This window comes from Crassostrea angulata, chromosome 1 (genome assembly GCF_025612915.1).
Source record: "Crassostrea angulata isolate pt1a10 chromosome 1, ASM2561291v2, whole genome shotgun sequence".
Lineage (NCBI taxonomy): Eukaryota > Metazoa > Mollusca > Bivalvia > Ostreida > Ostreidae > Magallana > Magallana angulata.
This window is the reverse complement of record NC_069111.1, coordinates 42570811-42594324: the sequence shown is the minus strand read 5'-3', so window position 1 is coordinate 42594324 and position 23514 is coordinate 42570811. Positions and strand designations below refer to the sequence as shown.

At 33.5% G+C, this 23514-nt stretch overlaps 5 protein-coding genes across 5 annotated transcripts in view; all 5 read left to right on the top strand.

The window, feature by feature from the left end:
• The window catches only part of LOC128162099 (tRNA (guanine-N(7)-)-methyltransferase-like), a 31254-nt gene that overhangs the window by 5959 nt on the left and 1781 nt on the right, over positions 1-23514 (top strand). Inside the window, exons 3-5 of the mRNA XM_052825300.1 lie at positions 20136-20320; positions 20781-20894; positions 23369-23470. Coding sequence (XP_052681260.1) covers positions 20136-20320; positions 20781-20894; positions 23369-23470 — 401 coding nt within the window. The remainder of the gene's footprint in view (positions 1-20135; positions 20321-20780; positions 20895-23368; positions 23471-23514) is intronic.
• LOC128162091 (acetylcholine receptor subunit beta-like 1) lies at positions 9-2765 on the top strand. The gene has a single exon (XM_052825288.1). The coding sequence runs from the start codon at positions 184-186 to the stop codon at positions 1441-1443; it is 1260 nt and encodes a 419-aa protein (XP_052681248.1). The 5' UTR covers positions 9-183; the 3' UTR covers positions 1444-2765.
• LOC128162057 (acetylcholine receptor subunit beta-type unc-29-like) lies at positions 2786-4291 on the top strand. The gene has a single exon (XM_052825248.1). The coding sequence runs from the start codon at positions 2793-2795 to the stop codon at positions 4077-4079; it is 1287 nt and encodes a 428-aa protein (XP_052681208.1). The 5' UTR covers positions 2786-2792; the 3' UTR covers positions 4080-4291.
• Positions 9028-10871, top strand: LOC128162081 (neuronal acetylcholine receptor subunit alpha-6-like). The gene has a single exon (XM_052825279.1). It carries the CDS (start codon positions 9568-9570, stop codon positions 10837-10839), a length of 1272 nt encoding a protein of 423 aa, XP_052681239.1. The 5' UTR covers positions 9028-9567; the 3' UTR covers positions 10840-10871.
• Positions 14846-18198, top strand: LOC128162073 (acetylcholine receptor subunit alpha-1-B-like). The gene has a single exon (XM_052825266.1). It carries the CDS (start codon positions 16485-16487, stop codon positions 17754-17756), a length of 1272 nt encoding a protein of 423 aa, XP_052681226.1. The 5' UTR covers positions 14846-16484; the 3' UTR covers positions 17757-18198.

Genomic DNA, 23514 nt, shown 5'->3' with positions numbered 1-23514 from the left:
TAGGTTCTTGTCTATTGAGCCGCGTCAGGGTATTTATTCAAACGTTTCTGTCTTGATTTCAGTTTTAAAAAACATTACGATATAAATGAATACTAGTGCGTACAGAATTTAAACGAACAATTTAGGGAGCTTAATATTTTCAAACGTATTGGCTCTTCTCGTATCTTTCTTTTAAGGAGGACAATGACATTTTTACACAGTTGTTTTGTGTTCCTGATTGCTGGACTTGTTTATCGTAATGCTTTTGCTGCGGAGTATAGTGACGCAGAGAATCTCCTAGGGGAATTATTCCGGAATTATTCAACAGACATTAGACCAAGTCAAAATCTGTCTGAAACAATCAAAGTATCTTTATACCCGTTCCTTTTCTCTGTGAATGATTTTGACGAAGTTTCCGGTGTCATTTCTATCGTGGGTGGATTTGCTCTTGATTGGCATGACTTTCGTCTCGCCTGGACACCAACAAACTACGGTAACATTCAGATGCTACCCATTCCAAGAAAGAAACTTTGGGTTCCAAGTGTGTTTTTGATTAACCCTGCAAATAAGATGGAAGCGTTAGGGAGTGATGACTTTTTAGGAAGAATATTCCATAATGGTAACGTGAATTGGACACCCGGAGGACTTTTTCAGACCCTATGTGATGTGAACATGTACAAGTTTCCATTCGACACGCAGTCTTGTTTCTTTACAATAGCGTTGTGGGGTTATATGCCCGAGGAAGCAGTTATGATACCGAACAATAACATGTCTACTATCGATACAACTTATTATTCTTCCAATGCTCTATGGAAACTAGAAAGCACAGTGATGAAATATTCCGATCTTGTTACGACCGAGAATATAATTGAACTCCGGATCAACCTGAAGAGAAAATCGCTATACTTTGTCATCAATATGTTGGCGCCCATCCTTCTTCTGTCCATACTTAACCCTCTGGTTTTTGCCCTACCTGTTGAAAGCGGTGAGCGTGTGTCATATGCCATCACAATATTCTTGTCATTTGCCGTTTTCTTGACTCTAATCAGCGAAAATATGCCAAAGTCCTCAGAGCCAATGTCTTTATTGTCCTACTTTTTGATTGTGACAATGACTATGAGTACGTTGATATGCATTCTCACTGTTGTCACTATGCGCCTCCACTTTAAAAACTCAAAAGTGTCGAAAACAGCTTCAACTATTCTGAAGATTTTGCAACTCAAATTTATATGCATTCCATGTAAGAAGTATAAAAAGAAATCGCAGATTCAGGATAATACTAATTTAGATGATGGATTTGCAAGAAATATAAGGGAGGGTAAAGTCGAGCCGCTTAAAGTCGAACCGGTAGAGGAAGATACATGGAAGGGAGTAGCGGAGCAATACGACCAAGTCTTGATGTACTATTTCTTTTTGATTGTCTTTCTCCAATGGATGATGCTTTTAATTGTCATGTCTATCTGAACTTGTCCTCAGACCTTATGTCATATCTCTTCTATTTTTTTATTGTACCAAGAACATTAATGCATTCTTACTACTTCGCCATAAAATCGCCTGCTTTAAAACGTTAAAACAGCTGCCACTATCCTAAAGTTCGACCTAAAATTCCTATATTCTTTTTTTGATAGATGTATTGTATAAGAAATTAGAAAATATAGTTTTGCTTGTCAATATGGTAACCAGATATTTCACAAACTGTATTATGTAACTGAGATATATTGACATTCAAGTATTAGTTATGACTGAGAATAACTTTACTATTTTGGTGCATATTTATAAAAAGACAATCTATATATTTTTTTGTTTCTGTATTCTAATAGTAAATTTTTGATTGGCAAAAGTGTGCATACTAGTATTGTAAAAATACCAATTGTGTTAATGTGCAGTATATTTGTATATATTGATGCACGGCTATTACACACCTTCATTGTAGATTCATTTAGATTTGCTATATTCTAATAAGAGAAATTTGATATAAAATTTGTTTCATAAATCACAGCAGAATTTAATTTTATAATAACACTATATAACTCTTAGTTTACTAATTGTAAAGCTCCTACTTTGCCTCCTAAAACTTTCATTCCTTAAAGTTGTACATCGATCCTGTATGTTGTGTCACGTCGTTTAAGCAATATTTCGGCTAATTGCGTCTTCATAATGATTTGAACATGTTGGCCCCAAACACATTATTTGAATAATACTGAGATAAATGTGTACGAAACATTCTTAAAATCAAAAATGGAAAAATAATTTTTTTCATTAAGTGCTCAATTCGTTACCATGCTCCTTTAATTGTAGAATATTGGGTCTTTTTAATCAATACAACTTTTGATTATATTTAATTAATTCTTCCTCAAATAATTTATTTCAAAAGATTATTTTAAACCTAATTGAGTTATAGATTGATATTGATTAAGAATTGTTGAGGTTTTAAATAATTCATTAATTAGCCCTGTATTGATTTGAAGACGATGACGTATTTTCTACAAAAAAAATTGGTCATACCAATGCTAGTCACCAAACTTGTGATATATTGAGCAAAACGAGACAATTAAATGACCTGCAAGTGGTGTATTCGGTGATTTTCCATATGCAATTTATTTATGGGATTTACAGTAAGTTCTTTAGGTTAATTGCAATATATTATCAACCTTCATATGTGTCTGTAGTCATCAACAATTGACTTTGAAAACGAACTGGAGGGACAGCATTTCTACATAAAATAATTGCACCTTACAGATTCGAAACGAAGTGGAAGACGATTCCTAATTAGAAATTGCGCAATCATCTCGTGACATTGTTTGTAATATTTGATGATGATGATGATGATGATGATGATGATGATAAAGAGTTTCTATAGTTTCCTGTTCGTAAATAGTGTTTCGTTGTTTATTAATGTTCGAGGGGCTAATTATAATAATGGTGAACGACTTCTTGTGGATTTATTCCAGAATTACTCAACAGACATTAGGCCAATTCAGAATCTGTCTGAACCAACTATAATTTCTTTGTACCCATTTATATTTTCTTTAAACAATTTTGACGAAGTATCTGGAGTTATTACTATTGTTGGTGGAATCTCACTCGAATGGCATGACTTTCGGTTGACTTGGACGCCAAGTAACTATGGTGACATTATGAAGCTACTTATTCCAAAGAAAAAGCTTTGGGTTCCAAATGTTTTTTTGATCAATCCTGCGAATAAGATGGAAGCGATAGGGAATGATGATTTTTTAGGAAGGATATCTCATAGTGGCATAGTGCAGTGGGCACCTGGTGGTTTGTTCAAAAGTTTATGTAATGTAAACATGTACAAATTTCCTTTTGACACCCAGTCATGCTCCTTTTACTTAGCTCTTTGGGATTATTTTCCCATGGAAGCTCTTTTAATTCCGAGCAGTAATATGTCCTACATTGATACATTGTATTATTCTTCAAATCCTTTATGGAAACTAGAAAGAACTGTGATGAAAAACTCATATCTCATTACAACCGAAAACGTAATTGAACTCCGGATCAATCTGAAGAGAAAATCGCTTTATTTTGTCATCAATATGTTGGCGCCTATCCTTCTCCTGTCCATTCTTAACCCTCTGGTTTTTGCCTTACCTGTTGAAAGCGGTGAGCGTGTGTCATATGCCATCACAATATTTTTGTCATTTGCCGTATTCTTGACTCTAATCAGCGAAAATATGCCAAAGTCCTCAGAGCCAATGTCTTTATTGTCCTACTTTTTGATTGTGACAATGACTATGAGTACGTTGATATGTATTCTTACTGTTGTGACGATGCGCCTCCACTTTAAAAACTCAAAGGTGTCAAAAACAGCTGCCACTATTCTGCAAATTTTGCAACTCAAATATTTATGCATTCCATGTAAGAAGTATAAAAAGAAATCACAGATTCAGGATAATTCTAATTTAGATGACGGGTTTGCAAGAAATATAAGGGAGGGTAAAGTTGAGCCGCTTAAAGTCGAACCGGTAGAGGAAGATACATGGAAGGGAGTAGCAGAGCAATACGACCGAGTCTTGATGTACTATTTCTTTTTGATTGTCTTTCTCCAATGGATGATGCTTTTAATTGTCATGTCTATCTGAAATTGTCTTCATATCCAATGTTTTTTCTCTCTATTTTTTTATTGTACCAGGAACATTAATGCATTCTTACTGTTCCGCTTTAAAGGCTCCAGCTGATAAGTGTTTAAACAGCTGCCGCTATCCTAAAGTGTTTTAAACTCAAATGTCAAATTATATAGTATGTATTCTATAAATCAAGCGGGAAAATAATTAACAATTTCGAGATACTTCTAATTTAGATGATGGATTTTAAAGAAAATATAATGGAGGGTAAAGAAGAGATGCTTAAGGTCGAGCTGGGTGATACGTAGATGGGAGTGACATCAAATACTATATTCCCCGTTGGAGAATCTATACATATTTATGAATTTAATATATAAGAAATTTTGCTGGTCAATATCATAACCATGCTTTGGCGATTTATTGGATTGTGAACTGTTAGTAACTTACAGATTGGGTGTATATCTCTGTAGATATTTGTTTTATTTCAGTATAGTTGCCTGCATTTCCCGAGTTTGAATACAAACAGAGACTTAAAATGTTTTTAACTTTTTCACAATGGTGTAGAGGAGTATTCTTCACAAAAATTACTAGTATAAAATTATTAAAGATTTTTTTTATTATATACATGTAGAAATGTATTGCAATTTTCATGTAATAACTGATTTAAATATAGACATCTATATCGTTCTCTTATTTAAAGATCTTATTGGTAGAAATAGTAATTGTATTGTATTAGATATGTACTTTATTTTTCATTCATATGCGTTTGTTGTATTCATCTTTCGATTTTCGGTACCAAATATATTCTTCGAACTGCAGCAGAATGACAATTTATTTTATAACCACTATATCTGATTTATATTCTACATACATGTATTGTGAGTCCTTTCTTGGATTTTTGTCATCTACACAGGATGCTATATCATCCTGCGCATAACAACACGTCTTTACCTTGTTTCTGCACCATATAGCTTTTGATGATGAAAGAATAATTATGTATGAAATATTTAGTAGTGTAGTTTAATTCCTAGATTAGGTTAAATGAATAGAAATGTACCAATGCAAGGTTATATCTAATTCATGGACTTATTTTATGGTAAATAATGTACAAAATACAGTTGTGGCATGAATGACAATAAAATATGATTTATAGATATTGTTGATAATTTAACACCGTCAATTAGGTATAGATGACGATTATCATGGATATCCTGGAATGTACGACAATTATCAATGATATCCAGGTGTGGATAATCATTACTACCGAAGTAAGTGATGTTTTTTGTATGATTGACTATCTCTGATATGTCGTTATCCAATGTAATTATATGATTTATCTAAGTATCTATTATAATATTTACTAGATATAGGATCAAATGCCTATTAACACTGATGATTAGTTATAGATGACAATCATCTTTGGTATCCAAGTATTTACTACAATAATAACTGATATCTGTATATAAATGACAGCAATATCTAATATCTAGGTATTGGTGACAGTTATAACTGACACATAGGAATATATCACAATTATTGCAGATCTATCTATCTATCTATCTATCTATCTATCTATCTATCTATCTATCTATCTATCTATCTATCTATCTATCTATCTATCTATCTATCATTATAAGTAATGCACAGGTAAGGATGATAAGAATAACTGATATATAAATATAGATAATCACAATATCTGATAAACTGCTATTTCCGATTGTTGTTTAAAAGGGCATGTTTTTAAACAATATAACTTTTGGAAATCCAAGTAATGCTGTGTTTAATTTCCTCGAAACAATTCTTCATGATGTCTGCATTAATTGAGTTGTTACGCAGTTAGAATAGTTTGTAACCCTGTCCGAATTATGTGATTGGGTTCAAATCGCGAAACAGTTTGATTTTTTATACATATTTTTTTTAACCGCATGAAAGGTTATGTATATTTTTCATCATAACTGTGTCCCCGTTTTTACTTGGATTATGAGCATTTTCTTTTGTACCAAACAATGTACTCATCAATGTATAAAGGTTTACCCTTTTATGAAATAACCGGGTATGCCATATTCAAAGATATATGAACAGGTTGTTGAAAAAAAAAAACAAAACAAACAAACATGTTAGGCAAAGTATGAGTCGGTGATGAATCAATAGGTAAATGAAATGTGTAAGGATAAATTTGTTACACTTTTCTTTAATATCCACTTCTAAGTATTCGTTTATATAGATACTATAACAGCATACGATGATTATAATTACAACTCTGGCGGTTTTGAAAAGCCAGAATTAGATTTATTTATTTGCTCCAACGAATGATATTTTAAACACGCTGGAAAGTAGAAATCAAATTATCATGTTAACATTAAAATTCAGAATATAAGGTCATATTCTTAACTGTATTTATGGAAATCAAATGGTGGTTGTGTTCGATTGAAATGCGAGTAAAATGTCTGTGTATTTTGCCTACATATGGAACATATATAACCGCTATGTTAATATGTAGTCGTCTACATAATGTGTCTATATTTAGATATGACTCTTCAAGTGAAACGGATATTTAAAGGTCCTTTTTATTTGGTAATAATCTCGCTTTTTTGTAACGCCCTCTTTAATAAGGTAAAATATATGAATTTTTTCTTTAATAAGTAATAGTTTTAGATTTACAAACTATATCCTAAAATTTAAGCTTAATATGATCGATAGTCTGTTGACTATCCAGCCTCTTTCGTCAGCAATATTCTTTTTATCAATTCCATTTTAATTCTAAAGATATTTTACTTCAAATTCATTTAATTGATAATCGATATATATTTTGTCATTGGTAATTGTTGTTTGAAACAGAGCGCCATGTAATCACCCGGCCAGCAACTCGGTATCTTTAAATTAATGAATACACTGAACTAGAACTACACTGTGATGCGGTGGTAAGGTTTTTTGGATCAATGTCATTTCTACTATTTCATTCAATTTTTGATAAAAAAACAAAGGTTTTTCAAGATCCATGTGTACACGGTCACAGGTTTATAACTTAATAGAGTTATTGATTGTCGTAGATAATTAATTGTTCTTGCATTGATTTTGAGATGCAGACGCATTTTCTGTAAAAATAAAAGGTGAGTCACTAATGATTGTTGTCGAACTTAGGATTTTATTTAGCAATATTCATCAAATGATTTGCTGGTGATGTTTTCAGCAATTTTCCAAATACGCGTCTTTAGCTCACCAGTGCCGAAGTCTCAAGTGAGCTTTTCTGATCAAGATTTGTCCGCTGTCTGTTGTCGTTGTAAACTTTTCACATTTTATCTTCTCCAGAATCTCTGGGCCGATTTCAACTAAACAAAGCATCAGTCGATAATTAGAATTTAAATTTGTTAAAATGAAGGGCCATGTCTTCTTGAAAGGGGAGATTGTTAAAAATTATTGAAAATATTTTGGTATTTTTTTAAAATCTTCTCAAAAACATATTTTCCAGAAAAGCTCAAATTGTGTAGAAGTATCCTCAGATAGTGTAGATTTAAGGACGGCAGACCCAATTACCACAATATATTTTTTATTCAAATTATATATATTATTACAATACAATATACATTATATATTATTATATTGTATAATTAGGTAATGGCGAGTGAAAATTAAGCGTGTCATGACCTTGAACCAAGGTCATTCGGGCAAGGTCAAGGTCACTGGCAGAAAAAGTGCAAAATTCATTCAAAATTCCGGTCCATATCTTTCTTACGGAGAAACATTTGAAGTTCTCAGTTTTCACAAAGATTGCTTATTACCTAAGAGTGTGTCATAACCTTGGCCCAAAATTCGTGTTCGGTCCATATCTTTCTTATGGAGAAACATTGGAAATTCTTACTTGACACAAAGTTTGCATATGACCTAAGGGTGTGTCATGACCTTGAACCAAGGTCATTCGGGCAAGGTCAAGGTCACTGGCAGAAAAAGTACAAAATTCATTCAAAATTCCGGTCCATATCTTTCTTACGGAGAAACATTTGAAGTTCTCAGTTCACACAAAGATTGCTTATGACCTAAGAGTGTGTCATAACCTTGACCCAAGGTCATTTGGGCATGGCCAAGGTCACTGGCAGATAAGTGCAAAATTCATGTCCAGTCCATATCTTTCTAATGGACAAATATTGGAAGTTCTTAATTCACATCAAGATTGCTTATAACCTGAGGCTGAGGGTGTGTCATGACCTTGACCCAGGGTCAATTGAGGAAGTTCAAGGTCATTGTTTAAAAAAAATGGGCTCAATATACCAATAATTCAACATGTTTATATTAGATGGCTGCTTGAAATGTGGAATTTTGTTTGATTCGAGTCATGTTTGTTAACGTAAGGATGCAAATGTCCACATGCATTAACAGTTAACTTAAACTAAACTGGAATATAAGGAATAGGAATTGGTTTGTGTACTCATATAAGCATTAACAGTTTTAAAAAACAGAGCAGTTGTTATTTATAGAAAATGGACGGTGAAATAGATTCATCCAATATTTTCTATAATAGAAAAAATACATGAGTTATGATTTTTTCTTAGCGGGGGGGGGGGGGGTATCAATTGTGAGCTTGCGGACCTCTAGTTTTCTCTTATTCTGATATACGTTATTAAGACATTCATATTCATTGAATATGCGCGGATTTCTGCGCAGAGGTGCGAAAACTTGAATTGGGTCCGTCGTCCAAGTTTGTTCAAATCATGGTCCCTGGATGTAGGGTGGGGCCCCGATGGGAAGGTCAAGTTTTGATTGAGAATATATAGAGAAAAACTTTTAAAATCTTTTTTTCTCAAAAACAATTTGTCCAGAAAAGCTAAAATGTTTATGGAAGCGTCCTCGGGTGGAGTAGATTTACGTTTGTTTAAATCAGGATCACTGGAGTATAATGGGGCTACTTTATTGGATTTTTTTACATGGTAAGATATAGAGAAAAATTCTTCTTGAAAAGCATGAAGCCAAAATAAAGTTGAAACTTGTGTGGAAGTACAGATTGTGCAGATCGAAGTTTGATCATGATTCCCTGGAGAAAAGTGGTGGCACAAAGGGGAGATTTTTAAATAGGAACAAAGGAAAGTCTAAAACAACAAAAGGGATTTGGTATTATGTGGGTTAAAATCGGCAGATTTTTTAGCTTTTTGTGTTCAATCGACTGTACTTAATTGTCAATTTATTTTGAAATTGATACTGATTATGCTCATTTGATAAGATTTATGGCTGTTGTTGCTCAGGTAAGCGATGTGGCCCCTGAGCCTCTTGTGGTTGATTGCTAGTAAGTTAATTGAACTTGATCCATAACATTTCGACCTTCATATGTTCTTGTAGGTTCCTGGCAATTTGCAATTTGACATTTATTTACCTGATCATTTCTGCACAGAAATTCAACGTTCAGATTAATAGCTAGGTGGAAAACGTTTGAAAAGAATATAAACAAGTGTTATATAAAATATTCTTAGCCTTCAGTCGCCTTGTGGGTTTTGGAGTGAATGAATTAAATTTTACGATGAAAAATATGTGGAATTCCAGGACCTCTCTGTTATTTATCGCTGGATTGTCTTTTTTGACTGTTCATTGTGCAAGTTTTTATGACGGTGAACGACTTCTTGGAGATTTATTCCAAAACTACTCAACGGACATTAGACCAAATCAAAATCTGTCGGAAGCAACAAAAGTTTCTGTTCACCCATTTATTTTTTCTTTGAACGATTTCAACGAAGTTTTAGGGGTTATATCTATTGTTGGTGGATTGTCTCTCAAATGGCATGACTTTCGTCTGAACTGGACGCCAAGTAATTATGGTGACATTGAGATGCTACCCATTCCTAAGAAAAAGCTTTGGGTTCCAAGCGTGTTTTTGATTAATCCTGCGAATAAGATGGAAGCGATAGGGGATGATGATTATATAGGAAGAGTATCTTATAGTGGCATAGTGCAGTGGTCACCTGTAGGATTGTTAAAATCTCTATGTAATGTAAACATGTACAATTTCCCCTTTGATACACAGTCTTGTTTCTTTACATTTGCTCTCTGGGGTTTTTTGCCATCTGAAGCTATTTTGATGCCTGGAAGTAACATGTCTACTATCGATACATCTTATTATTCTTCCAATACTTTATGGGAACTAGAAAACACCGAGATGAAATACTCTAAAATCGTTAAAACTAAAAATATAATTGAACTCCGGATCAATTTGAAGAGAAGGGCTCTTTACTTTGTCATCAATATGTTGGCGCCTATCCTTCTCCTGTCCATTCTTAACCCTCTGGTTTTTGCCTTACCTGTTGAAAGCGGTGAGCGTGTGTCATATGCCATCACAATATTTTTGTCGTTCGCCGTTTTCTTGACTCTAATCAGCGAAAATATGCCAAAGACCTCAGAGCCAATGTCTTTACTGTCCTACTTTTTGATTGTGACAATGACTATGAGTACGTTGATATGCATTCTTACTGTTGTCACCATGCGATTCCACTATAGAGACTCTAGCTTAAAAGTGTCGAAAACAGCTGCAACTGTTCTGAAGATTTTGCAACTCAATTTTTTTCGTATTCCATGTAACATGTGTAAAAGGAAATCACAGATTCGAGTAGCTTCCAAATTAGATGATAGATTTGTACAAAATGTAAAGGACGGTAAAGTCAAGCCGCTTACTGTCGAACAGGTAGTGGAAGATACGTGGAAGATAGTAGCGTCTCAATACGACCAGGTCTTGATGTACTATTTCTTTGTGATCGTCTTTCTCCAATGGATCATGCTTTTAATTGTCATATCCATCTGAAATTGTCCTAAGAACCAATCACTTGTTTGTCTTTTTTTAGATTGTGACAATGAGAATGAGCACGTTGATATGGACGATTACGGTTGTTACCATGCTGTTTCGGTTTAAATATTCTAGCTTTAAAGTGTTTGTAACAGCTGTATCTATTCTGAAATAATTCAAAACTCAAATTTCCATGTAGTCCATGAGAGTCAACGGTAACCACTTAATATTCTTGATTTTATATGAAAAATATGCCTCTGGGCGCCGTTATACCGCGTGTGCAAATACTACTTAAGGTTTATACTTATAAGGTTGAATTTTTTGTATTCTATATGTATACGTGATTTTCATATTCTTATTCATCGTTAAATTTTGACAATATTCGTTTTATTTTTATTTACGTAATCAACATTGAATACAAACCCCATGTTTCTTAAAAGTTGTGTTAGTTTAATTTAAAGTATCCTTTAATTAAAGTCTCTTTTAAGACTACTTTAAAATTTTATATTAGTATAAAAATCTCCCTTTTACGTATTGTTGCATCATTGTTTAGGTTTGCATTTGCATAATTAAGAAAATGGATTGAAAATCGTATACATTTTGTAGAATTAGTCTTTGTGTGGTTGTGAAATAAATGTATTATGCTTTATTAGTGTGTGTTTTTTTAACATTGGTTTGCTTTTGTCAAATCCTTATCTTGGAATTCTAATACCAAAATTGTAGAGCAGTTGCTTTAAGGACGTTGTTTACTCAGGGTTTGAGTTCTCAAATCCGGATTGTTAACAATTTCAATTTCAGGAGTAAAATTTGTTTTAAATACAAAAAGTATTTATGAAATGAATTATTATTGACATAACAATCGATATTTTTACTTAATTATGGAATAAGCCTCTGACAAAGCTTGACTTATAGCAAAACAGAGGAAATTCGGACTAAATTTTTCAGATTTTGTTTTCCACTGAAATATTTTTGGTAGTACTATAATATTTAAAATTAAGATTTTATTTGTTAGTGAACACAATTTTGCATATTTTCTGTTGGTTTTATCTTGCTTTTTCGTTCAGATAATCGCATGGCACACACTACAAAAATATTGAAAAATGCTTAAAAACGATAAAAGACACCGTGTCTCAAAATTTTGATCATTGACCTCATATAAATTTTATGCCAGCAGAGAAAGGTCAATATACTTACTTTAATACTATAAATGTTTTAGCATTATCATCATTCAGTTTTTTGTTATATTGAATAAAAGAAGGAGTAATATGAAAACTGATAGAGGAAATTCGGACTAGAATATCTATAAAAATTGTGAATGAAATCTTAATGTTTTGTATCTATTTAACGTCACTACCATTCTTAACTGTATCTCTTTTGCTGAAGAGTTAAGCAACTTGTATTATTTTCACAATTAAGAAAATCTCAATCATAGTGTAAATTTTTGATGGATTTTTCTTAAATTTTCCAAAAATATTCAATGGTCATTAACTCAAAAAGTAGATCATTGACCTACTTTTTTGAAAGTGATGAATAACACTACAATGTTAGGTCTATAACACACAATAGTTGGTTTTTCATTATCATCAGTGGAATTTTTTTTATTCTGAGTAAACGTCATCTTTAATGTACATTCTACTTCTAATGATGATTCTTTGCTCTGGTTGGTCTCTTAGTATCTACATATTAGAGAGTGGAAAATCTTTGTATGGGGGGGGGGGGGGGGGGTTGGTACTGTAGATAACAATAATCATAGATAAATGGAAAAGTATGAAAAGTACTAGTATTAATAAATATAGGTGTTGTTGATATTTTACTACTGATATCTTTGAGCGATTGGCAATTACCGCTGATAGTGTTGTATACTGTATAGATGACGATAATCTCTTATATCTAGTTATTTATAGGTTGTGGTGGCAATTTTGATATATGTCTAGAAATTTATGGTAATGATAATTAACATCTAGACGTTGATGAGATTTATCAATGATATCTATAGTCTGTCCAAAGATATTTATTACGCACATTTTCTTTATTTATTCAATATTCATAAATACCTTTATTTTGGTTATTATTTATTTCCATTAATTTTATTTGTTTCTCATTTTAACCGGGTTTTCCGAAGGAAAAATCCGGTTATTAAAATTGTGAAAATGGCGGCGGGCGGGCGGCTGCCAAAAGGGTACCCTCATTGTACGGATAACTACTCCTACAGTTTTCAAGATAGGAAATTGTTCTTTTGCAGATCAATTATACATATATCAGAGGTGTGCATATTGCTAGGATTTTGATTTCCGATAATTTATGAAAAAAATACCAGCTTTTGAACTTAGTCATTTTTTGGCAAAATATTGCATATAGGGTACCCTCATTGTACGGATAACTCCTCCTACAGTTCTCAAGATAGGAAGTTGTTCTTTTGCAGATCAATTGTACTTATATCAGAGGTGTGCATATTGCTAGGATTTTGATTTCTGATAATTTATGAAAAAAATACCACCTTTTGAACTTAGTCATTTTTTGGCAAAATATTGCATATAGGGTACCCTCATTGTACGGATAACTCCTCCTACAGTTTTCAAGATAGGAAGTTGTTTTTTTGCAGATCAATTGTACATATATCAGAGGTGTGCATATTGCTAGAATTTTGATTTCCAATAATTTATGAAAAAAATACCAGCTTTTGAACTTAGTCATTTTTTGGCAATATATTGCGTATAGGGTACCCTTATTGTACGGATAACTCCTCCTACAGTTCTCAAGATAGGAAGTTGTTCTTTTGCAGATCAGTTGTACATATATCAGAGGTGTGCATATTGCTAGGATTTTGATTTCCAATAATTTATGAAAAAAATACCACCTTTTGAACTTAGTCATTTTTTGGCAAAATATTGCACATAGGGTACACCATTTCACTGGATATGGGTTGACTTGAATTATGGATACAGTTCACATAAAAGAAAACCCGGTTTGCTGTCACATTGACAGCTTTTCACTTGTTCTTTCTCTCTTCTTAACCCTACGAGAATTTCAACTCCTTTAATGCTGCAATAACATGTTTTATATTATATTATGAACTTATTGTATTTTATACCTGTTGAACTTATATAATTCAAATATAATTGAAATATCAATTGTAATCTTGAACCTTTGGGAGAGGACTAAAATAGACACAGCTTGATGTGCAATCCTATTATGTACCTATTTGCATATACCTAATTGCTTAATAAAATATTTGTTAAATTAAATACCTCATGGTGCAAACGATGTTCTTTCTTTCCAACATTTCTCCTTTGAAACGCCCACTTTAGCTTGCCGGGTTTGAATACACGTTAAAAATAAAACGAACGGGAATTTTGCATTGCAAGCGAGATGAAAGTACCCAGATGATAACATTGAAAAAATGAGCGAGGTATTCCGAGCGACCTCCAAATGGAGAAAAGGTGTTTACATTTCCCATTAAATTTTTTTTAGAAGGAAATCTATTTTCGTCACTGGGAATTTTTTCCAGTGAAAAACGATAATTTGTCCATGAAGATATATCTCCGATACTTTTCCTTTCATCAATTTTAATTGCATTTCTTTCACAGATATGTGAATTTTTATTCTTTCAAAAAAATCTTTCAAACGTGCTCCATAAGTATCTTGGACAGACTGTAAGTACGAGTAACAAATATCTCCTGTGAAAGAATGGATAACAATTTTGCCTACCTCTAGATATTTTCGATAAAAATTATTGATATGTAGATCATGATGATAGTTTATTGTCGAAAATTAGTTTAAAATATTATATTGAAATTACATGTATTCTTATTTTTTTTTTAAATATATCTATATTTATATATATGTCTATATATATATATATATATATATATATATATATATATATATATATATATATATATATATATATATATATATATATATATATATATATATATATATATATATAGTGGCTGCAAAAGTATTTCAATGCGACCGAGTATATATGTACTTTTCGATTTCGACAATGAAAGTTAGACCGTCCATTAAAAATTAAAATATATGGTAGGTTTCACACATTCTAAGTAAACTAACAGCTTACATACAGCGGGAATAGGGTTGGAATTTGAAATAATTTAATGAAGATTTAATTACGCAGTTTTAAAGAAATCTTAATAGATAACAGATGATATTTGTTCACGAAGACATTGGTTTGACTGAGAGGTCGCTTTGTCATGATATTGTGCTGCTACAGTATGTACAGTGTACAGTCTACTGCTTGTGTGACGAGCTATGGAGGACACTCAGTATTTTTTGTTAGGCCACTATCATATTTCACCCCCTCCCCCCATTTGACCGGGTTTATTAACTATAGAGCACGGTACATTTTCAAAAGTTAATATTCATATGAGATATAAAATATGAAAAAGTAATACATTGTACTTGGTAAAGTAGTTTGAGCGTCATCATTTTTCTGTAAACAACAAAGACATGCTTTTTGTGTGTATTGTTTTAATAAAATGTTCAGATTTAGTGTCAAATTTGAATATCTTCGTAATTTCTTGATGATGGCGAACCTTAAGCTGGTGCAGTACACTTCGATGTTGTGGCGTACCATTCATCGAAATAAAGAATAAATTGAGTACAATTTTATAAACACATGTAATTTTTTTTAAAGTCATCAGGAAACAGCGAGCACAATGGGTTAGAAGGCTCACTACTTTTATGTACATGCAAGTCCTGAGTTCGAATCCCGCTGGGGATTTTAAAAATTTGAAAATTTTAATCCGATGAAAGTATTTTAAGTACATGTGTAATGTAATTTAATTCACATTGATATCGACAGATGTCCCATACCACCTTAACTTCAATCCATGTTTAAGTGTAACAACCATCGTGACTTTGTGGTCTTACAATTGAGCTACATGCACTTTCTTAAGCTTATAATCAGATTTAATTTTAAGAAGGAGTTTGATATTCTCTTTCACTCGTCGGTAATACTAGTATTCTTTTCATCTGCTATGTTTCTTTTACGTAACTAAAATTGTTGTTTGACTTTCAATTATATTGTATTCCAGGATTGACTCATTCCTAGTTGTTTTTAATTGTTGTTTGAAACAGAACATCACATAATAATTGGATCAGCGGTTAAGTGTTGTATCCGGAAATTCACTCACTTTCAATACAACGAGATGTATTCATTTGTGACAAGTTCTTAAGCATTGATTTCATTCTATTCCAATTAAAAAACAACGCTTTTTTTCCAAATCCATTTTTAAAATATCATTATATCATACTCAATTGGGTTATGGGTTGCTGAAGTTAAAAGGTTGCTGCATCCTAAACGTTTTCAATAATTCATCCTCCGTTGATTTTCGGTGACCATTATTTATCTTATGTAAAAATAGTAAAGTTGGCACACTAATGATTGTATAAAGCAAATGACGTGAATGTGTCGCGATTAATGTATTTGACGATTTTCCATTTGATCTCTTTTGGGGGATTACTAGTAAATTGGTTGAATTTAATGCGAAACATTTAAACCTTCACACATTTTTGTAGGTCTCAGGGCAAGAGTATTTCAGATTGGAAATAGAATTGGAAAAGTTAAATACACATGAAAACCTGTCACAAATATATTTAGCCTTGTGAAATTTAAAAATAAAGAAAATCTTATTCCAACGATGAAATGCATGTGTAGTTCCTGTTATTTTCTTTTACTCACTGCTGGATTGTCGTTTATGAATGTTCAGTGTGCAAGTTATAGTGACGCTGAGCGACTTCTTGGGGATTTATTCCAGAATTACTCAACGGACATTAGACCAAATCAAAATCTGTCGGAAGCAACAAAGGTTTCTATGCACCCACTTATTTTTTCTTTGAACGATTTTGACGAAGTTTCAGGGGTTATATCTATTGTGTTTGGAATCATACTCGATTGGCATGACTTTCGTCTGACCTGGACGCCAAGTAATTATGGTGACATTGAGATGCTACCCATTCCTAAGAAAAAGCTTTGGGTTCCAAGCGTGTTTTTGATTAATCCTGCGAATAAGATGGAAGCGTTAGGGAATGATGATTATTTAGGAAGAGTACATTATAGTGGCGCAGTGCAGTGGACACCTGGGGGTTTGTTCAAAAGTTTATGTAATGTAAACATGTACAAATTTCCGTTTGATACACAGTCTTGTTTCTTTACTTTTGCTCTCTGGGGTTTTTTGCCATCTGAAGCTGTTTTGATGCCTGGAAAAAACATATCTACTATCGATACAACTTATTATTCTCCCAATGCTCTATGGAAACTAGAAAGCACTGAGATGAAATACTCCGATATAGTTACAACTGAAAGTATAATTGAACTCCGGATCAATCTGAAGAGAAGAGCTCTCTACTTTGTCATCAATATGTTGGCGCCCATCCTTCTCCTGTCCATACTCAACCCTCTAGTTTTTGCCTTACCTGTTGATAGCGGTGAGCGTGTGTCATATGCCATCACAATATTTTTGTCATTCGCCGTTTTCTTGACTCTAATCAGCGAAAATATGCCAAAGACCTCAGAGCCAATGTCTATATTGTCCTATTTTTTGGTTGTGACAATGACTATGAGTACGTTGATATGCATCCTCACAATTGTCACCATGCGATTCCACTATAGAGACTCTAACTTAAAAGTGTCGAAAACAGCTGCAACTGTTCTGAAGATTTTGCAACTCAAATTTCTTTGTATTCCATGTAACATGGATAAAAGGAAATCGCAGGTTCGAGTTGCTTCCAAATTAGATGATGGATTTGTACAAAATGTAAAGGACGGGAAAGTCGAGCCAGTTACAGTTGAGCCGGTAGAGGAAGATACGTGGAAGGGAGTAGCGGAGCAATACGACCGAGTCTTGATGTACTATTTCTTTTTTATTGTCTTTTTCCAATGGATCATGCTTTTAATTGTCCTATCCATATAAAATTAGTTTACATGTATTAAATCATTCTAATGATGAAATGACGTTTTCTGTACCGGAAAAGGAGAACTGCTTTGCATGTATGAATGCCATATATTGACTTATCAAAATGTAGAAAATATTAAAACAATGGAGATTGTTTTGTTTAATTTATTTATTTTAATGAATTAATGAAGATATGATACTCTAATATTGCATAATGGATAAGTATATATATCTGAAATAGAGTTTCGATGCCCTCAAACTCTACAGAGATTCAGATCAGATGATATCCTTATAACTTCCCTGTATTACTAAGCTGCTTCTAAAAGAACAATCTTAAACTTAATGTTTTCGATTAATCAAACAGGCTTTATCAATGTACCGTGATTATTCACTTTTCAGAAAACTTGAAGTCGGGTTGTCAGATGCTTCCATTGGCCCTATGGTAAAGGCACTTGTGGATAAATCAGTAAAACCTCTGTTTATTGCATTTATTCTATATGAAATAACTGCGATTCTATTTATTGCATTTATATCATATGGAATATTTGCATTAAATTTTATTCCATATGGAATATCTGCACTTCTATTTATTGCATTTATTCCATATGGAATATTTGCATTAAATTTTATTCCATATGAAATAACTTCCCTTCTATTTATTGCATTTATTCCATATGGAATATTTGCATTAAATTATATTCCATATGGAATATCTGCACTTCTATTTATTGCATTTATTCCATATGGAATACTTCTATTTATTGCATTTATTCCATATGGAATAACTGCAGTTCGTAAAAATAAAAATATAAAAACAGCATTTAATGTTTACACATTTTAATGCAAAAATCCTTCCTTTGATAGCCTGTGTCGTACGTACTTTTCTTCGTGTTTGGTAAAATTGTGTCCTATATATGAATCGATTTTAATAACCCGTCGTCGGCTTGGTTTCGTGTGTGTGTGTGTGTATATATATTGCAGGTTCGTTCCGGAGTAAATATGCAAGGAATCAGTAAAGATCCGAAGCCCGGAAACCATATTGTCTCGTGCTCAACCTAGTCTATATTTTCTCCGCTATCTGTAGATGTTTAAGGCACAATGTCCATTATAATGACATCTTTTTTAGGATAAAAGTTCCAATCTTGTCTTTTTGACCATGTTGACAGTGATGAATGAATTACAGCTTGTCCATCACGTGACAAACTGAAATTGCACATTTTCTGATGATGATACAAGAAAGGTTGTGCCGACATTGGGACCTCAATTGAGTATTTTTATTGCGCGTTAAGCTAAATATTAAGCAATGTAAAGTTAAGATAATAAGGCATCAGAGAAACAAAAGAACATCTATATTATAGGTTTAAACAAATTGCCATATATAGTTAAACTGGTTTCTGTTTAAAGCTGACATGAATTCATAAATACACATTATTTCCCTTTTATCTCCTTCTACCGCCATATTAGTTGTAGTTTTCTATTGTTCTGCTCATCGCTACACACCCCCTTTATAAGGCTGATAGTACTATTCATGCTTCACCGCATTCAGGTATTTCGTTACATTGGACGAAAAAAACTTGTAAAAAAGCGTTTTGAACAAAAATAATACAACCACTACACTGGTAAGGAATATCCAATGAACAACGAAACAAGACAGACTGAAATCCAGGCACACATCTTTCAAAAATCTTCGATAATTGCGGAACATTTTCCTGTGTGTGTGACAACATCACACCTGCGCAATCCACACACTGTGGCAGATCGAGCAATGACAATGACCGCATGGATTCAAGAAACGGAGTGTTTTTATAAACACTGATGGAAACGATGTTACGTTGTTACTTTTTTGGATTTATTATCATTTATCCACTGTGTTGGATGTAGTGCCGCGGGGTTTTAAAAAAAAAAGCAGACCTTATGCATTCTGTATGAACGACACACGTGTTCGATGTGCATGCGAAGTGAAACAGCCCTATTTCTGCAAAATCATCCGGATACCTTGAAAATTCTTTCAAAGAATAAATATATCTATGTTTTATTGATTGTAGTTTCCTTTATTCTTTTTTAACAAACATTTTACTACAATGTGTAGTTCATGTATTTAGAAGTCCGTGCAACCTGAATGGCACGATCGGAAAGCAACGGACCGTAACTTTCTCCACCGGTATATATACCCCAGTGGCAGTTGAGGAATGATCAAAACTAATATGGCGACCGAATGCTTTTATGAATTCATGTCAGCTTTAATGAGGTTAAACCCGGGGTCGTGACCCCAAACCATGATATACATCACACAGCACCCATAATACTTAAACATGTATCTTTATCTATTCTTAATATTCAGATTTCCTTTAGAAACAAATAATACGCCTTTACCATAATGTACCCATTCATTTTCAGTGTCTTTGTCACCAATGTTTTCCGAATCCCTTATGCTTGGCATTGAAATTCGGGTGAAGGTACTTGACTATGTAAAAGACAGAATCAACGCCCTTATAGCTCAGAATCCTGGACAGTATACCAACATCTCATGCATTCGGTCCAATGCCATGAAATACCTCCCGAATTTCTTTCAAAAAGGACAGGTATTTCTATATTTACATTTCTCAACATCCAAGCGCTGGTTATTTGAAATATAATGTTTTACCATTGAATTATTACTATTTTATTTATTTATCCATTTTTATTCGGTCATCTATTGGGTACAAAACATTATCTTTCTCTAGAGACGTTTTGTATTTGTGACAATGTCTTTTTTAGGTTTCAATTTAATCCAGCATAAAGTAGAATAAATAACTGTAAAAAACATCTTCAATTGGATTTGTTTCTTAATTAGTCGCCTTCCTTAAAATTCATTACCGTCGTCCCATAAAAAAGGACCCAATTTCTTGATGAATTCTGTTTATTTATTACTGTGCCTATTTGTATCCGTTCTTAAGAACCAAATATTAATGCAATTTACAGATCTACATTTGAAACCTTGCAAAAAATAACAAATATATCTAACCTTATATTGTTGACATTCATGTAGCATTTTGATTTTAGTTGTCGAAAATGTTTTTTCTATTCCCCGACCCACACTTCAAAAAAACTAAGCACAAGTGGCGGATTATCAGTCAGAGCCTGCTGGCGGAGTACGCCTATGTTTTAAGAGTCGGGGTATGTATTCAAACCAGTGTACTATGTACGTTTAACATAAGAGTTTGGGGTTTATATCAAAAGCCAGTGTATTTACGTTTAACATCAAGAGTTGGGGGGGGGGGGGTATATATCAAAAGCCAGTGTATGTAATTTTAATATCAAGAGTCGAGGTATGTATCAAAAGCCAGTGTATGTACGTTAAGGTATGTATCAAACGTAAGGGTGCGTATCAGGAGTCGGATTTGTGTCAAATCTGGCTTATGTTTCAACTATTGGGGTATGTATCAAGTCAAAATTCTCAAGAGTAGTGGCACATGTAACTGTAAAGTCAAAACTTGTGGCATTATCAAATGTCGGTTATGTGTCTAGTATTGGAGTAGGTACATATATCTAGTGCCAGGTTGATGTAAAAGAAAAAATAGCGCCGGGTACATTTATGTGTTCAGTATAAGGGTATAAGTGTCGTGTCGGGTATGTGTCTAGTGTAGGGTATCAAATGATAGGTAATTGTTTAGTGTTGAGGTACATGTATTTATCAAATAACGAGTATTTGTCTAGTGTCAGGGTATAGAGTTAGTGTCAAGTACATGTGTGTAGTGTTGGCGCCAGGTATGTATTAAGTACAGGATAATGTATCAAGAGTGCGATGTGTGTTTATAGATTCGGAATATGTATGTGTCTATAGTCGGGGTATGAATGAAGTGTCGGGAATATGTCATGTGTCCCGGTTTTTATCAAGTGTTGGGCATTGTGTTTTGTGTCGTGGTATTTATCAAGTGTAGTGTCGATGCCTGTACATGTATATGTCAATTGTTGGGATATATATATATCAAGTGTTGGGTCTTTACCTAGTGCACATGTCGGGTTGTGTATCAAAACTGTGTCAAGTATTTGTCTAATGTCGGGGTATGTTCCTAAACAGTGTCAAATATTTGTCTAGTGTCGAGGTATATACCAAGACAGTACCAAGTATTTGTCTAGTGTCGAGGTATGTACCAAGACAGTGTAAAGTATTTGTCTAGTGTCGAGGTATGTATCAATACATTGTCAAGAATTTGTCTAGTGTCGGAGTATGTATCAAGACAGTGTCAAGTATTTGTATAGTGTCGGGGTATGTACCAAGACAAGTGTAAAGTATTTGTCTAGTGTCGAGGTATGTACCAAGACAGTGCCAAGTATTTGTCTAGTGTCAAGTTATATACCAAGACAGTGTCCAGAATTTGTCTAGTGTCGAGGTATGTACTAAGAAAGTACAAGGTATTTTTGTAGTGTCGGGGTATGTATCAAGACAGTGTCAAGAATTTGTCTAGTGTCGGGGTATGTATCAAGACAGTGTCAAGTATTTGTCTTTAGTGTCGAGGTATGTACCAAGACAGTGCCAATTATTTGTCTTGTGTCGAGGTATATACCAAGACAGTGTCCAGAATTTGTCTAGTGTCGAGGTATGTACTAAGAAAGTACCAGGTATTTTTCTAGTTTCGGGGTATGTATCAAGACAGTGTCAAGTATTTGTCTAGTGTCGGGGTATGTATCAATACAGTGTCAAGTATTTGTCTATAGTGTCGAGGTATGTACCAAGACAGTGCCAATTATTTGTCTAGTGTCGAGGTATATACCAAGACAGTGTCCAGAATTTGTCTAGTGTCGAGGTATGTACTAAGAAAGTACCAGGTATTTTTCTAGTGTCGGGGAGTGTATCAAGACAGTGTCAAGTATTTGTCTAGTGTCGGGGTATGTATCAATACAGCGTCAAGTATTTGTCTAGTATCAGGGTATGTATCAATACATTGTCATGTATTTGTCTAGTGTCGGGGTATGTTCAAAGACAGTGTAAATTATTTGTCTAGTGTCGGGGTATGTTAATTCAAAAACAGTGTCAAGTATTTGCCTAGTGTCGGGTTATGTTCAAAGACAGTGTCAAGTATTTGTCTAGTGTCGGGGTATGTACCAAGTGTCGGAAATGTTTCTAGTGTCCCGATTTTTATGAAGTGGTGATTTTATGTGTAGTTCGTGAATTTAATGTTGATGTATATGTCAAATGTCGAGTACAAGTGTTTAGAATCGGGGAAAGGTATATATCAATTGAAGATTATATTTATATCAAGAATCAAGGCATTGTCAAGAGTTTGAGTATATCAAGAGTTATGATTTGTATCAAGAGCCACAGGATGTATTAAAGAGTTAACAGATACATGAAACAATCTTTGGAGTAAGCATCAAGAATCTGAGTATGTATCGCGTACATGTTTCAAGAACTGGGGTAAATATCTTTGTGTTAATACTCAACCCTGAGCAAGACATATGATATGTTGACTGTGTGATTTGCAGTATACAACTCTAGCAGTTTCTATTTTTGTTAACGATAATATCAGTAGCGCTCATGTGAATGCAAATTTACTATCGATTATTTGTGAAAAATTATCCACCCTGTTAATTGACTGGTCTAAATTTAATGCATTCCAATTATGTGTATTTGAACTGTTTGCTTTCAGGGGGTCGTTTACACAATCACGGACGTGCGCGATCTTCACGAGTGGATGGTTTCTCATTTCGACCAATTCCCTTTGTTTGAGAGGATTTCTGGTAGTGAATTGGTACGATTTTTACGCTGATTATTTAAAAGGATCTCGACCATAAT